Source organism: Oncorhynchus mykiss, chromosome 22 (assembly GCF_057628025.1).
Source record: "Oncorhynchus mykiss isolate SJ-2025 chromosome 22, ASM5762802v1, whole genome shotgun sequence".
NCBI lineage: Eukaryota > Metazoa > Chordata > Actinopteri > Salmoniformes > Salmonidae > Oncorhynchus > Oncorhynchus mykiss.
Window position 1 is genome coordinate 37590078 of NC_143043.1, and position 17369 is coordinate 37607446.

Here is a 17369-nt window from a genome sequence, read left to right on the forward strand (position 1 = left end):
ATTCTGTCTGTGCCATAAAACATTACAGTGATGAGCTATGTAGTTAAATATGGTGCAATATGCATTATGCATGGTCCCTGGCAAATAAAATAAAATAATAAAAGAAATAGACATCTCAGATCAAATCCATCCCCAGCAGTCAAGTGAAAAGTAATTAAGACAAAAGGGAATCTAAGCTGATTACGTTGGAAGAAGAGCAGTCTAATCGATCTCCTGACTGGGCTGTGTAATTTCTCCATCTGCCTAATTATGCCTTTAAACAATGTTTTCCCCTGAAGTCCAGCCTCTGGTTTGGGCTCATTAGGGCAAACTAGCCAAACATTTGACAACTAAAAATGTGCATTTCGTATTGGACAGGTCCAGCTTGTCCCTGCTGTTTCAGTCAGTTTTGTCCATTTGATGCCTAGTGAACAGGACCCAGGCTCTGACCCCCATCCACTTTGCAGTGTGGCCTATGTCAGCAGACAGACTGAGCTCTGTTTGTCTCTGCTGTAGTCTGCAGTCTGTCTGCCCCGGACCTGGGTTCAAATACTATTTTAAATTATTCTAAATATTTTAGCTGTGCCTGGTTGAGCTTCCTTTGCTTAATGAACCAATAGTAGAGTCCCAAAACTGGCAGGCTAGGCAGGCGAGAGCAAAGTATTTTAAAGATTTCAAAAACTATTTGAACCCAGTCTGCATTCTGCCCTATCTGCCCTGACCTGGTTTTGTCACTGCAGATTGGCTATACAGTCCCCTGCTGTCTAAAGACCTCTGCAGAAACAGGACCAGAATAGATAGGATGACAGTATGAAATGTACATTCTGTCTCACACACTAATCTGCCTGCCACTGTCTGGGGAAATTCCTGCAGGATTTCATGAAAACTGTGATGCACTACAGGGTTATATATATTTATATATTTTTACACTCTTAGTAAAAAGGGTTCCAAAGGGTTCTTCGGCTGCCCCCATAGGAGAACCCTTTTTGGTTCCAGGTAGAAAGAACTTTTTTGGGTTCCATGTAGAACCCTCTGTGGAAATGGTTTTTACATGGGTAAAATGGTTCTTCAAAGGGTTCTCCTTTGGGGATAGCCAAAGAACCGTTTTATGTTCTAGATAGCACCTTTTTTTTTTAGATAAAGAGTTTACCAGTGTCATTCAATTTGAAACTCTGTTTACAAACATCTTATAAACCATCAGTAACTGTATGTTAACATTACATAAACCTATCGGTTTATTTCTGTGTCCAATAAACCACCCAAAGCCTATACCATTTTGCTAAAGAAATACTCTTTCATTTTGATATCATCCCATTTTCTGTAGAATGTGATTCCAGCGGAGGTGTCCCTGGTGTGTGTAGTGAAGCCTGATGAATTCTGGGACAAGAAGGTCACTCATTTCTGCTTCTGGAAGGAGAAGGACAGACTAGGCTTTGAGGTGAGTGTCTTGTCTCTATCTCACTTTCTCCTTCTCTCTCTCTAGCCCCCTTCTCGCCCATCTCTCTCTCTACATCTCTCCCTCTCTTTCTCCCCCCTCACTCTCTCCTAATAATGTTATATCTCTGAGCAGCAGAATCCTATCCGCCTTCACCTCCCAGAGGGACAGATTATGACCAGAATTGAATTTACTTTCCTTCACAAACCAATGATTTCTATGTTGGTGGTTGGGCGGCATACAAATTGATAGAGATAGAGAGATTATGCTTTTTATTTTGCTTCAGTCAGTATTATATTTGGCCTTGTGTTGTGAACCCCTTCAGCAATGCTGTTCTTTATCTCGGGCCCAGATCTGTTTGTGCTATATAGCCAACACATTTGATTGTTGCTATTGCAATGGCTAGGGATTTTCTGATGAATTATTTGTGCTTGTGTGCTCTACAACAGCCCTCAAATATAGCCTATCAATCACCAACATACCCCTGAGGAATTGCTGACCATATGCTATAGACCACTAGGCAAATTAAGCTCTCTGTCAATTGTGGCTGATAGATAGATGACCAAGGTCTGTTGTGATAGACAGCATGGCATCATTCTACTTTTTTAAGTGCACTGTGTGGTGATTTAGAAGGTAGAACTTTATGGCAGTAAGTCACCATTGTCTCAGCGCTAGATTAATATGACTTATTAAATATTCATGCATCGTGTTCCATTTCAACCTCCCATATGGCTTCTGTCATCTCTTCCTATACCCCCTGAAGGAATTCAATTAGTAGAGGGGTGGGGGGGACACACTCCTCAAGTTTCTATGTTTGTTCTCTGAGATGGGAGAGATGTAGCTAGTATTCCTTGTTTATATTTTAGTGCTAGAAGCCCCTTCACAACAGAGTGAATGGAAGTAGTAATGGAGTAATGGAAGTATGGAGAATGGATACATGCTAGTTTGTCTGATAGTAATGGAAGTATGGAGTATGAATACATGCTAGTTTGTCTGATAGTAATGGAAGAATGGAGTATGGATACATGCTAGTTTGTCTGATAGTAATGGAAGAATGGAGAATGGATACATGCTAGTTTGTCTGATAGTAATGGAAGAATGGAGTATGGATACATGCTAGTTTGTCTGATAGTAATGGAAGTATGGAGAATGGATACATGCTAGTTTGTCTGATAGTAATGGAAGAATGGCGTATGGATACATGCTAGTTTGTCTGATGGTAATGGAAGTATGGAGTATGGATACATGCTAGTTTGTCTGATAGTAATGGAAGTATGAAGCAGGAATACCTGGTAGTAGTAGTTAATCTGACTTTCTGTCTACAGTATGGTCTCCTTCAGCGTTGACTAACACTGTCATCATGTTGCTTGGCAACAGTAATGTATATCAAGAGCAGATGCTGGCTGCAGTATAACATTACTGTCTTCAGCATGTCAGCCCAGTGTGTGTGTGTGCGTGCGTGTGTGTGCGTGCGTGCACGTCTGTGATTGGGTGTGTGTGCGTGCCTTAGTCTTTGTGAGTGTTTATATATGCAAGTGTGTGTGTGGAAAGAGTGTCCTGGAACACACTAATACAGAGACTGCTCAGTAGAGGTCTTTCTTGTTGTTTTTGCTCCAACAGTTCTGTGTTGATCTGGACCAGCAGTTCCTTCTAGTTCTTCCTCAGAATAACATATCTGTGTTGATCTGGACCAGCAGTTCCTTCTAGTTCTTCCTCACTATAACATGTCTGTGTTGATCTGGACCAGCAGTTCCTTCTAGTTCTTCCTCACTATAACATGTCTGTGTTGATCTGGACCAGCAGTTCCTTCTAGTTCTTCCTCACTATAACTCCCCTGCTAGACCAGATGGCTCTGTTGGATGGCTGAGGTGGTCAATTTATTGGCATTGGAAATGAAAGGGAATTAGGGGGAAATACTTGGAAATTAAAGTTGACCTACTTTAGTTTAGACAGGGTGGATCGGGTGCTTGTATTCATTGAACTTTACTATTGAGGAATTAAATATCTTTGAACTTTGAACTAAGTGGTTGGCTGACCTGTAGGGCATCTACTACCCAGAACCAATCTGGTTTGAATACCAGAGTATATGTGTCACGACTTCCGCCGAAGTCGGTCCCTCTCCTTGTTCTGGCGGCGGTCGACGTCACCGGCCTTCTAGCCATCGCCGATCCACTTTTCATTTTCCATTTGTTTTGTCTTTGTCTTACACACCTGGTTTCAGTTCCCCAATTACTTGTTAATTATTTAACCCTCTGTTCCCCCATGTTTGTTTGTGAGTAATTGTTTGTATGTAATACGGTCCGTTATGTGGGAACGCTTCATTGTATTGTATTTGTCTATTTTGAGTAAATTACGTTTAATTACTCATATCTGCTGTCCTGCGCCTGACTCCGCTACACAAGTGACACACAGACCACATTACAATATGGGAATGTAACAGGGCATGAAAACCCTGTAGAAGCAGTGAAGTCTCCCTCGTAGTGCCTGCCACCTCAATCTCAAAAGACTAGCTATTTGGCTTGTTTTGACATGCATTGCATTGCAAATAACCTTGCACTATAAATCAGTCAGTCACAATTTACACACAGTATATAATGGATTTAATGATCTCGAACGTGGCCATTCTATTTTGAGGGGACACAATCTTGTGTTCATGTAATTGTCTCACAGTTAGACAAAGTAACACTTGTGGTAGAGACTAGAGAGCTGACTCACTGACTCACAGCTAAACAATAATGCCACTAGTTTTAAACCCTCTGCTTGATCTACCTTTCAGTTTCAAAGCACTTCGATTAGGATTCTGAGCTGAACTTACACCCCAGAGCCCATATTTGAAAAGTGTCTCAAAGTACGAGTGTTGATCTAAAAGGAAAAACTGATCTTAGATCAACACTCCTTCTCTGAAATGTTTTTCAAGTACTGGCCCTGAGGGTGTTAGCTTAGCTCCGATATTAAAGAGGTGGTTTCATGAACAAATGTCTCTATCCAGATGTAATTGATACATACTGGGCTGTGGAAGAGAAGGGAAGGGTCTGTTTTCACTTTAGATTTTCTTTCTGCTTCTCTTCTCTTTCAGAGGTGTGGCTAAAGTGTTGCCCAATCTGCCATCCCAATTTTCACTAAAACCATCAGACTGTTTTTTTCCTTCGTCTTTGGAAGCTAATCGCCATATAAATAAATGCACTTGTGAACAGAAAATGTGTGTCTGTGCGAGCCACGTGTGTGTTACCTGGCCTTGTTAGTCATATCCCACTGGGCACAGACTTCAATTCAACATCTAGTATGTATCAAGGAGTCAGTCAGTCTGCGTGTGGGAAATTATCAGAATTAAAATCATGTATTGATCATGTGTTGCTTTTTCTGCAGCACGATGATGACTGTGTGTGCATGCATCTGTGTTGTGTTCCTGTGTGTGTGTATCCAGGAAGAGACCAAAGCAAGACAAACCCGTGACATAACATTAGCATTATGATTCCTCTAACTCTGTAGTCCTTCAGGATTGATTCCTCTAACTCTGTAGTCCTTCAGGGTTGATTCCTCTAACTCTGTAGTCCTTCAGGATTGATTCCTCTATGCGGTTCTTCAGGGTTGATTCCTCTAACTATGTGGTTCTTCAGGGTTGATTCCTCTCACTATGTAGTTCTTCAGGGTTGATTCCTCTAACTCTGTAGTCCTTCAGGATTGATTCCTCTATGTGGTTCTTCAGGGTTGATTCCTCTAACTATGTGGTTCTTCAGGGTTGATTCCTCTCACTATGTAGTTATTCAGGGTTGATTCCTCTAACTGTAGTCCTTCAGGGTTGATTCCTCTAACTATGTAGTCCTTCGGGGTTGATTCCTCTAACTCTGTAGTCCTTCAGGGTTGATTCCTCTAACTATGTAGTTCTTCATGGTTGATTCCTCTTACTATTTAGTCTTTCAGGGTTGATTCCTCTAACTACAGTTGAAGTCGGAAGTTTACAAACACTGAGGTTGGAGTCATTAAAACTCGTTTTTCAACCACTCCCCAAATTTCTTGTTAACAAACTATAGTTTTGGCAAGTCGGTTAGGACATCTACTTTGTGCATGAAACAAGTCATTTTTCCAAAAATTGTTTACGGACAGATTATTTCACTTTTAATTCACTGTATCACAATTCCAGTGGGTCAGTAGTTTACATACACTAAATTGACTGTGACTTTATTAAACAGCTTGGAAAATTCCTGAAAATTATGTCATGGCATTAGAAGCTTCTGATAGGCTAATTGACATCATTTGAGTCAATTGGAGGTGTACCTGTGGATGTATTTCAAGGCCTACCTTCAAACTCAGTGCTTATTTGCTTGACATCATGCGAAAATCAAGACCCCAGAAAAAAAATTGTAAACCTCCACAAGTCTGGTTCATCCTTGGGAGCAATTTCCAAATGCCTGAAGTTGCCACGTTCATCTTTACAAACAATGGTACGCAAGTATAAACACCATGGGACCATGCAGACGACATACTGCTCAGGAAAAAAACGTGTTCTGTCTCCTAGAGATGAACATACTTTGGTGCGAAAGTGCAAATCAATCCCAGAACAACAGCAAAGAACCTTGTGAAGATGCTGGAGGAAACAGGTACAAATGTATCTATATCCACAGTAAAACGAGTCCTATATCGACATAACCTGAAATGCCGCTCAGCAAGAAAGAAGCCACTGCTCCAAAACCGCCATAAAAAAGCCAGAATACGGTTTGTAACTGCACATGGGGACAAAGATCGTACTTTTTGGAGAAATGTCCTCTGGTCTGATGAAACAAAAATATAACTGTTTGGCCATAATAACCATCGTTATGTTTGGAGGGTAAAGGGGGAGACTTGCAAGCCAAAGAAAGAACACCATCCTAACCGCGAAGCACGGGGTTGGCAGCATCATCATGTTGTGGGGGTGCTTTGCTGCAGGAGGGTCTGGTACACATCACAAAATAGATGGCATCATGAGGACGGAAAATTAAGTGGATATTTTGAAGCAACATCTCAAGACATCAGTCTTGGACACAAATGGGGCTTCCAAATGGCCATTGACCACAAGCATACTTCCAAAGTTGTGGCAAAATGGCTTAAGGACAACGAAGTCAAGGTATTGGAGTGGCCATCACAAAGCTCTGACCTCAATCCTATAGAAAATGTGTGGGCAGAACTGAAAAGGCGTGTGCGAGCAAGGAGGCCTACAATCCTGACTCAATTACACCAGCTCTGTCAGGAGGAATGGGCCAAAATTCACCCAACTTATTGTGGGAAGCTTGTGGAAGGCTACCTGAAACATTTGAGCCAAGTTAAACAATTTAAAGGCAATGCTACCAAATACTAATTCAGTGTATGTACATTTCTAACCCACTGGGAATGTGATGAAAGAAATACAAGTTGAAAAAAATCATTCTCTATAATATTATTCTGACATTTCACATTCTTAAAATAAAGTGGTGATCCTAACTTACCTAAGACAGGGACTTTTTACTCTGATTAAATGTCAGGAATTGTGAAAAACTGAGTTTAAATATATTTGGCTACGGTGTATGTAAACTTCCGACTTCAACTGTAGTCTTTCAGGGTTGATGGTAGTGGTGTTTTTTGATGGAGTATGTGTTTAGCATCCTACGGCTAACCTTGCGGATGTGTGCAAAGGGCTGGCAGCCTTCCAGTCAGGGTTTCTGCTTTGAGCTTGTGATGCACACACACGCACACATACACACACCAGTCAGGTTTCTGGTTTCAGCGTGTGACAAACACACACACACTCAACAGTCAGGTCTCTGCATTCAGGTCTCTGCAGTCATGTCTCTGCAGTCATGTCTCTGCAGTCATGTCTCTGCAGTCATGTCTCTGCAGTCATGTCTCTGCAGTCATGTCTCTGCAGTCATGTCTCTGCATTCAGGTCTCTGCAGTCATGTCTCTGCATTCAGGTCTCTGCAGTCATGTCTCTGCAGTCAGGTCTCTGCATTCAGGTCTCTGCAGTCATGTCTCTGCAGTCATGTCTCTGCATTCAGGTCTCTGCATTCAGGTCTCTGCATTCAGGTCTCTGCAGTCATGTCTCTGCAGTCATGTCTCTGCAGTCATGTCTCTGCAGTCATGTCTCTGCAGTCATGTCTCTGCATTCAGGTCTCTGCATTCAGGTCTCTGCAGTCATGTCTCTGCAGTCAGGTCTCTGCAGCGTCTGATGCGGTTGGTTGGAGCTAGGACGTATTATGTTCATGTTCACCATACCAGCGTACCAGCATACCAGAGTATGACATAATGTAAAGCTTTAATTTGATAAAAACAAACCATACATATTAGGGTAGACTACTGAGAATTTGGGATACAGAGGGTTCACTCGTATTTGGGCTTAAGCTCTCACTTATCCCTTTATACATTTCAATGTTGCAGCAGCTCTCACTTTAATCTTCTCTGGTGAGGGGAGTATAAGTGATTTCTCTGTGTACAGGTTAGGATGAGTAATATCTGATTTTTCCTGAGTAATATTCAAAGCATAGACTGGTGATGAAGCACATCATAGTAATAAGACAAGACATGTTTTTTTCTTGCTTTACACTCATATGTACCCCATTTGTACTCCAAACAACCAGGTGTGGCTGCCAGATATATCAGTTACATCTCAACAAAACACACCCACACATGACATCAGACAGGCAGATATCAAAATCTCTACGGGTGAAAAGCTACAACCCCATAAGTGATGACGAGAAGTGAAGTTATTTGGAAATCCTGATGAAAATATGTTCCTTCTCTCTGACAGGAAGTATCCAGGTTGTGTTTGTGTAGAGGTCAGAAATTTTTCCTAGTGCTGCCTATCCCAGACTCGCTGTGCTCATCACACCTGCATTCAAACACTATTTGAATTCATTTTAGATACGCTAGCGCAATGGAACCAATAGAATATTTGCAAAACCGCAAACTCCAGCCTTCTGTCACTCCAGGCAGGCTAAAGCAAATGCTCACAGTATTTGAAATATTTGCAGTAGTATTTGAACCCAGGTCTGGTGTTTCTCTCATCTGTATGGACAACTGTTACCTCTTATCCACGTGATACATCTGAACAGGCCTGTAGTGTGTGTGTGTGCGTCTGCGTGTGTGAGAGAGAGCGTGAACCAGAACCAACAGGCCTGTAACAAGCCTATATGTCAGGAGGACAGATGAGTCAGAGAGAGATAGGAGAAACAGCTGTGGAGGCGAACAGGCTTTGTTTAGAGAGAGACATGTCTGCATAGGCCTCTCCCAGATTCCTATTCCACATTCCCAGATTCTAGAGAAAGTCTTACTTGAATGTCCACATTGACGTGTCGAAGAGGGGTCCTGGAGTTGTCTCTGAATTCTTAGCATTCATGTGGGGACTTTCTTTACCCAGTACGAGAGGACATAATCAAAAAAGACCACCAGCTGTGATTAGGCCTTGTCCTGCCTGCTTGATCAATTGTTTCTAAATGTCAAGTAATGTTGCATTTGGAGGGGATTAGTGATGATTAAATACATATTTGTACCAGTGGGGATTTAATCAGCTCTGACTCCATAGAGCAGTTGTTCCCAAACTTTTTATTGTCCCGTACCCCATCAAACATTCAACCTCCATCTGCGTACCCCCTCTAGCACCAGGGTCAGCGCACTCTCAAATGTTGTTTTTTGCCTTCATTGTAAGCCTGCCACACACACACTATACGATACATTTATTAAACAATAGAATGAGTGTGAGTTTTTGTCACATCCCGGCTCGTGGGAAGTGACAAAGAGCTCTTATAGGGCCAGGGCACAAATAATAATATAATAATAATCAATCATTTTGCTCTTTATTTAGCCATCTTACATATAAAACCTTATTTGTTCATCAGAAATTATGAATAACTCACCACAGGTTAATGAGAAGGGTGTGCTTGAAAGGATGCACATAACTCTGCAATGTTCGGTTGTATTGGAGAGAGTTTCAGTCTTAAATCATTTTCCACACACAGTCTGTTTGTATTTAGTTTTCATGCTAGAGAGGGCCGAGAATCCACTCTCACATAGGTACGTGGTTGCAAAGGGCATCAGTGTCTTAAGAGAGTGATTTGCAAAGGCAGGAAATCCAGAAATCTGGCAGTGGCTTCTGATTAAATTCAATTTTCACAGAACCGCTTGCTGCAATTTCGATGAGGCTCTCTTGTTCAGGTATCGGTAAGTGGACTTGAGGCAGGGAATGAAAGGGATAACGAATCCAGTTGTTTGTGTCATCCGTTTCGGGAAAGTACCTGCGTAATTGCACACCCAACTCACTCAGGTGCTTCGCTATATCACATTTGACATTTGACACAGCTTGAGTTCATTTGCATACAAAAAAATCATACAAAGATGGAATGACCTTAGTGTTTTCCTTGTTAATGCAGACAGAAAATAACTTTTTAATCGTAGCCTCAATTTTGTCCCACACATTGAATATAGTTGAGGAGAGTCCCCGTAATCCTAGATTCAGATTATTCAGGCGAGGAATTTTTTATAATTTTTATTTCACCTTTATTTAACCAGGTAGGACAGCTGAGAACAAGTTCTCATTTACAACTGCAACCTGGCCAAGAAAAAGCAAAGCAGTGCGACAAAAACAACAACACAGAGTTACACATGGGATAAACAAATGTAGAGTCAATAACACAATAGAAATATCTGTATACAGTGTGTGCAAATGAAGTAAGGAGGTAAGGCAATAAATAGGCTGCTCTGACAGCTGATGCTTACAGTTAGTGAGGGAGATATGAGTCTCCAGCTTCAGTGATTTTTGCAATTCGTTCCAGTAAGTGGCAGCAGAGAACTGGAAGGAACGGCGGCCAAAGGAAGTGTTAGGCTTTGGGGATGACCAGCGAAATATACCTGCTGGAGCGCGTGCTACAGATGGGTGTTGCTATGGTGACCAGTGAGCTGAGATAAGGTGGAGCTTTACCTAGCAAAGACTTATAGTTGACCTGGAGCCAGTGGTTTTGGTGACGAATGTGTAGCGAGGACCAGCCAACGAGAGCATATAGGTCTCAGTGGTGGGTAATATATGGGGCTTTGGTGACAAAACGGATGGCACTGTGATTGACTGCATCCAATTTGCTGAGTAGAGTGTAGGAAGCTATCACCCAGATAGGCCAGTTGTTTGAGAAACTCGTCATCATGCAAGCGGTCAGACGTGATAATGATGGTCAGTAATGAAAACTTTAACCAGTTATGGCTGCATCCCTTTGTTGTCAATTTCCACCTGAAGACATACCCTAATCTAACTGCCTGTAGCTCAGCCCCAGAGGCAGAAGACATACCCAAATCTAACTGCCTGTAGCTCAGCCCCAGAGGCAGAAGACATACCCTAATCTAACTGCCTGTAGCTCAGCCCCAGAGGCAAGGATATGCATATTCTTGGTATCATTTGAATGGAAACATTCTGAAGTTTGTGGAAATGTTAATTGAATGTAGGAGAATATAACACAGTAGATCTGGTGGAAGAAAAGAGAAAGAAAGAGCATACGTTTTCTGTTTTTTTATTGTTGTAGTATCATCTTCCACATGTACTGTTTCACATGTACTGTATCATCTTTCACATGTTGCCCAAATGTACCCAAGTGGCCGAATTGGTGAAATGACCTATAACTATATACAGCAGTGCAAATAACTATATACAACATATCAAAAAGCAATTCTAACACACACACAAAATTATTATTATTTTTTTTTAATTTGAAAATAAATATTTAAAAAAAACAGTACACCCCTTGGAAGTCCTCGTCATAATATTTTGCTGTCTGTGCCATGTCCCATAGCAGTCTCTTTCTGATGTAAAGCAGAGGCAAACTGAACAAGTGGTGCATTTCATGTAACACAGAACACAACGACGCCTCCATGCTGTGCCCTTTTGGCTCTGAGGCACAGTCATGCCTGCAGTAATGAACTGTGGCATATGAACACCACTGGGGGCACAGGTAGAGCGGGCAGCTTGGCACCGGGGGCTCCCAGTCGGAGTCGCTATCACTGTGAAAGAAAACATAAAAAAAATATTTGTATTGTATGAGCCTTTTATCATCACATAAAATAAACTGATATGTATTGTATAGAGCAGAGGGAACAGTCACTAAGGTGAAGTGCTGTTCAATTCAACTCCGGCCATTGTTGTATATATATATACACACACACACACACACCCAAACAAACCAACACACACACACACACACAAACAAACTACACATTTCATTGCAAAAAAAACATTTTTTTTACATTTTTTTTAATATATAATATATATATATTTTTATATTCCATAAAACGGCATTAGCACTTACCCGTCCAGAAGTACGTCCTGTCCTTGCAGAAACAGCTCCTCAGTTAGTTTGAATCATAACACTCCAAGATTCCTCAAACAAAAAATCTGTCTCACTTTCACTTTTTCACTTTCACTTTAGACTTTGACTTCGCTTTTCCTGATTTATTCGCCATGATATCCAATGAAATCGTTGAAAATACAACTTTCTGAAATACAGCTGCGCGTAAAAAGCCTTACAGCACCTCCTCTGATCGTCAAGGCGAGAATGGAGTTCCCTGCGCGTGCGATTACAAACAAGGAATTGTGGTCCAACCCTAAACCATTACATACTGCCGTTTAACTCAGCTCATTGGCTATCTACCCAGCAAAATTTCAAGAAGATCAGTGGTCATTGGGCAGAAATATAGTCAATCAATGAAGCTTCGCTAAAATTATTGGTGCGTAAGGTAGTAATTTATTGTTGTCTTCAAATCAGCTCACTTCGTGGCTTTTGTGCCATCAGAACAGATACCAACACATCTTGACCAAGTCCACTTGATGTCAAAGCTGTCCAGTACTTAAAACATATCCTCTCATGTTGTCCTGGTTTCCAGTGGTTTGCAGAAGAGGATGTCTTCCTTAATTGACGCCCCATAAACATAACAGACAATACCAGGAGCTGTACCAGGCCCACCAAGTCTGTTAACTCATCCAGCTGTAATGCATGTAATTAACTGGCTTATATGCGAAGCAGTAATTGTTTCAAAACATCTCCTGCCATTTCATTGATGCGTCCTGAAACAGTGTTGTTTGATGAAGGCATTGTCTGTGTCGTTTTTTGGGCCTTTTCCCCCAGCATTGTCCCAGCCATATCCGCGGCAGCAGGAAGAATGAAGTCCTCCACAATAGTATGGGGCTTGCCTGTCCTAGCCACTCAGTAGCTCACCATATAAGACACTTCTAGCCCCTCCTTATTAATGTAATCTGTTGCTTTTATACATGTCTTACTACTCGAAAGTCGTCTTTATTCTCGCTCAAAAGACTCCCGCGGCTTATTTTTCAAATGGTCATGTTTCGTTTCTAAATGTCTGCGCAAAAGAGTGAAGGTTTCCTGCGAGAGAGTAACGGTTAATGTGATTGGATGTTAATTATTTGACTAGGCTACCTGTATTTGACATTGTGTTGTTATGTCGCTGAACACTAGATGGTTAAATTTTCTTTTTGGCAGTGAAACGAGGCTACTCAGGCGAGAAGAAAACCTCACCCAAATGTTGGCAAATATGAATGTACTGTTTGAAAATGTGAAGATACATTTTTTTATATATATGTAAATAAAATAATACTTTCTCCCACTCCTCTGTTCCAGGTCATTCTGGTATCTGCCAATAAGCTCACACGCTACATCGAGCCCTGTCAGCTTACTGATGAGTTTGGGGGAAGTCTGGTGTACGATCACATAGACTGGGTGAACAAAAGACTGGTAATTCGCCATTGCAATACATTCCCAATGTGACTGTACAATTATTGTTTAAAGCACCACATTTGATTTGGAAATGATTTGCAACTCGGATAATAATGGCTTTGGATGAGATCAAAGACATTTATTATTTGACAGATTACTTGCTTATAAAGTTAATGTACATATTACCAATGTTTACATCAACACCATAACAATACAGACAAATGCAAACAAATACCACCAACCTTGGTTGTGTGGCAATAAAGTATATTCCATCTTGTATGTCAAAATCAGCCTCATAGTTTGAGGAAGGTAAGTTCAAGTTGAGTTCCTCTCTGCCTGTGTCCATATTTGCATTATGTTTTGTATGACACACAACTTACGAAAGTGTTTTCCTTCTCAGGTCTTTGAAAAGTTTACAAAGGAGTCCTCTTCCCTGCTGGATGAGCTGGTGGTCATCAATGACAGTGAGAAAAGCAGCCAGTTGGACAAAGAAAGGTATTTATTTTAAAAACATGTTGACATTTATTTGTTTTCTTTAAAAGTGCCCAATGATTGAGGAATTGTTTGTGGCAGTGGAATTGCAGCACATTATATTGTTTATGACATGTTTATTTAGGCCAGTAAATATATTGCTTTCTTATCTTTCTTTCAGGCCACCAGATTGTAACTTCTTACCATCGTTGGATCCTGAAACAGTTCTACAAACTGGTAATTATTCTACTTTTATGCAAACTTCTCAATACCAGTAGCCAAGCAAGTAGTGTTGTGTGGTTCTAAACCAGGTTGGGCTCTGTTAAGTTTAATGGGATGCGAGAATGTTAACCACCATGGTTAGCAGTGCACTCCGCCAGCAGAGAACACGTTTCCACTCGGCTAAAACCTTCAGTAAACTGACTCCTAGGGTACGTCCCAAATGGCAGTCTATTCCCTATGGCCCTGTTGAAAAGTATTGCAATCTAGGGTGCGGTTTCAGGCCTAGTGGTGAGCAGTGTGTTACTTGAACGGTTTTACTACAATGAAAATATTTACTGAGACAGCTCTGGTAGAGAGAGGGAGGCCAGAGCTGGGCTATGTCCCAAATAGCACCGTATTCCCTTTATAGTGCAGTACTTTTGACCAGGACCCATAGGTGCACTATAAAGTGAATAAGGTGCCATATTGGACGCAGCCCTGGAAGGCCAGTACATAGCAGAGCTGTCCCAATGAAAGGAGCTTTGTCTGGGGGTTGTGGAATGGACAGTCAGCTCAACGTGTCTCTGGTACCGTGCTTGCCACAGAAGAACTCACTCTGGATGAGTCCTAAGTGGCACCCTATTCTCTACATAGTGCACTACTTTTGACCAGAAACCTATGGGCCCTTTGGGCCCTTGTGCATTATATAGAGAATAGGGTACAATTTGTTCTCTTTCTCTCTCTCTCTCTCTCTGAGCAAATGCCAAGTGTGCACTCTTTCTCTCTTTCTCTCTTTCTCTCTCTCTCTCGCTCTCTCTCTCTCTCGCTCTCTCTCGCTCTATATATATACACTGCTCAAAAAAATAAAGGGAACACTTAAACAACACAATGTAACTCCAAGTCAATCACACTTCTGTGAAATCAAACTGTCCACTTAGGAAGCAACACTGATTGACAATAAATTTCACATGCTGTTGTGCAAATGGAATAGACAACAGGTGGAAATTATAGGAAATTAGCAAGACACCCCCAATAAAGGAGTGGTTCTGCAGGTGGTGACCACAGACCACTTCTCAGTTCCTATGCTTCCTGGCTGATGTTTTGGTCATTTTTGAATGCTGGCGGTGCTTTCACTCAAGTGGTAGCATGAGACGGAGTCTACAACCCACACAAGTGGCTCAGGTAGTGCAGCTCATCCAGGATGGCACATCAATGTGAGCTGTGGCAAGAAGGTTTGCTGTGTCTGTCAGCGTAGTGTCCAGAGCATGGAGGCGCTACCAGGAGACAGGCAAGTACATCAGGAGACGTGGAGGAGGCCGTAGGAGGGCAACAACCCAGCAGCAGGACCGCTACCTCCGCCTTTGTGCATGGAGGAGCAGGAGGAGCACTGCCAGAGCCCTGCAAAATGACCTCCAGCAGGCCACAAATGTGCATGTGTTTGCTCAAACGGTCAGAAACAGACTCCATGAGGGTGGTATGAGGGCCCGACGTCCACAGGTGGGGGTTGTGCTTACAGCCCAACACCGTGCAGGACGTTTGGCATTTGCCAGAGAACACCAAGATTGGCAAATTCGCCACTGGCGAACCGGTGCTCTTCACAGATGAAAGCAGGTTCACACTGAGCACATGTGACAGATGTGACAGAGTCTGGAGACGCCGTGGAGAACGTTCTGCTGCCTGCAACATCCTCCATTATGACCGGTTTGGCGGTGGGTCAGTCATGGTGTGGGGTGGCATTTCTTTGGGGGGCAGCACAGCCCTCCATGTGCTCGCCAGAGGTAGCCTGACTGCCATTAGGTACCGAGATGAGATCCTCAGACCCCTTGTGAGACCATATGCTGGTGCGGTTGACCCTGGGTTCCTCCTAATGCAAGACAATGCTAGACCTCATGTGGCTGGAGTGTGTCAGCAGTACCTGCAAGTGGAAGGCATTGATGCTATGGACTGACCAGCCCGTTCCCCAGACCTGAATCCAATTGAGCACATCTGGGACATCATGTCTCGCTCCATCCACCAACGCCACGTTGCACCACAGACTGTCTCAGACACAAGAGGCATGTGGCAGGGTCTACAGTCAATCACGGACTACAGGAAGAAATCCAGCCCAGTCACGGACCAGGATGTCCTGCTCCCAGGCAGACTAAACAACTTTTTTGCCCGCTTTGAGGACAATACAGTGCCACTGACACGGCCGGCAACGAAAACATGCGGTCTCTCCTTCACTGCAGCCGAGGTGAGTAAGACATTTAAACGTGTTAACCCTCGCAAGGCTGCAGGCCCAGACGGCATCCCCAGCCGCGCCCTCAGAGCATGCGCAGACCAGCTGGCCGGTGTGTTTACGGACATATTCAATCAATCCCTATACCAGTCTGCTGTTCCCACATGCTTCAAGAGGGCCACCATTGTTCCTGTTCCCAAGAAAGCTAAGGTAACTGAGCTAAACGACTACCGCCCCGTAGCACTCACTTCCGTCATCATGAAGTGCTTTGAGAGACTAGTCAAGGACCATATCACCTCCACCCTACCTGACACCCTAGACCCACTCCAATTTGCTTACCGCCCAAATAGGTCCACAGACGATGCAATCTCAACCACACTGCACACCGCCCTAACCCATCTGGACAAGAGGAATACCTATGTGAGAATGCTGTTCATTGACTACAGCTCGGCATTCAACACCATAGTACCCTCCAAGCTCGTCATCAAGCTCGAGACCCTGGGTCTCGACCCCGCCCTGTGCAACTGGGTACTGGACTTCCTGACGGGCCGCCCCCAGGTGGTGAGGGTAGGCAACAACATCTCCTCCCCGCTGATCCTCAACACTGGGGCCCCACAAGGGTGCGTTCTGAGCCCTCTCCTGTACTCCCTGTTCACCCACGACTGCGTGGCCACGCACGCCTCCAACTCAATCATCAAGTTTGCCGACGACACAACAGTGGTAGGCTTGATTACCAACAACGACGAGACGGCCTACAGGGAGGAGGTGAGGGCCCTCGGAGTGTGGTGTCAGGAAAATAACCTCACACTCAACGTCAACAAAACTAAGGAGATGATTGTGGACTTCAGGAAACAGCAGAGGGAACACCCCCCTATCCACATCGATGGAACAGTAGTGGAGAGGGTAGCAAGTTTTAAGTTCCTCGGCATACACATCACAGACAAACTGAATTGGTCCACTCACACAGACAGCATTGTGAAGAAGGCGCAGCAGCGCCTCTTCAACCTCAGGAGGCTGAAGAAATTTGGCTTGTCACCAAAAGCACTCACAAACTTCTACAGATGCACAATCGAGAGCATCCTGGCGGGCTGTATCACCGCCTGGTACGGCAACTGCTCCGCCCTCAACCGTAAGGCTCTCCAGAGGGTGGTGAGGTCTGCACAACGCATCACCGGGGGCAAACTACCTGCCCTCCAGGACACCTACACCACCCGATGTCACAGGAAGGCCATAAAGATCATCAAGGACATCAACCACCCGAGCCACTGCCTGTTCACCCCGCTATCATCCAGAAGGCGAGGTCAGTACAGGTGCATCAAAGCTGGGACCGAGAGACTGAAAAACAGCTTCT

At 43.3% G+C, this 17369-nt stretch overlaps 1 protein-coding gene across 2 annotated transcripts in view; it reads left to right on the plus strand.

Annotated features, from left to right (window-relative positions):
- The window catches only part of LOC110501767 (SEC14 domain and spectrin repeat-containing protein 1), a 57116-nt gene that overhangs the window by 23449 nt on the left and 16298 nt on the right, over nt 1-17369 (plus strand). For both annotated transcript variants that reach the window (XM_021579545.3, XM_021579547.3), the window contains exons 6-9: nt 1304-1417; nt 13033-13146; nt 13529-13623; nt 13781-13836. In XM_021579545.3, the coding sequence (XP_021435220.2) occupies nt 1304-1417; nt 13033-13146; nt 13529-13623; nt 13781-13836 (379 nt within the window). The remainder of the gene's footprint in view (nt 1-1303; nt 1418-13032; nt 13147-13528; nt 13624-13780; nt 13837-17369) is intronic.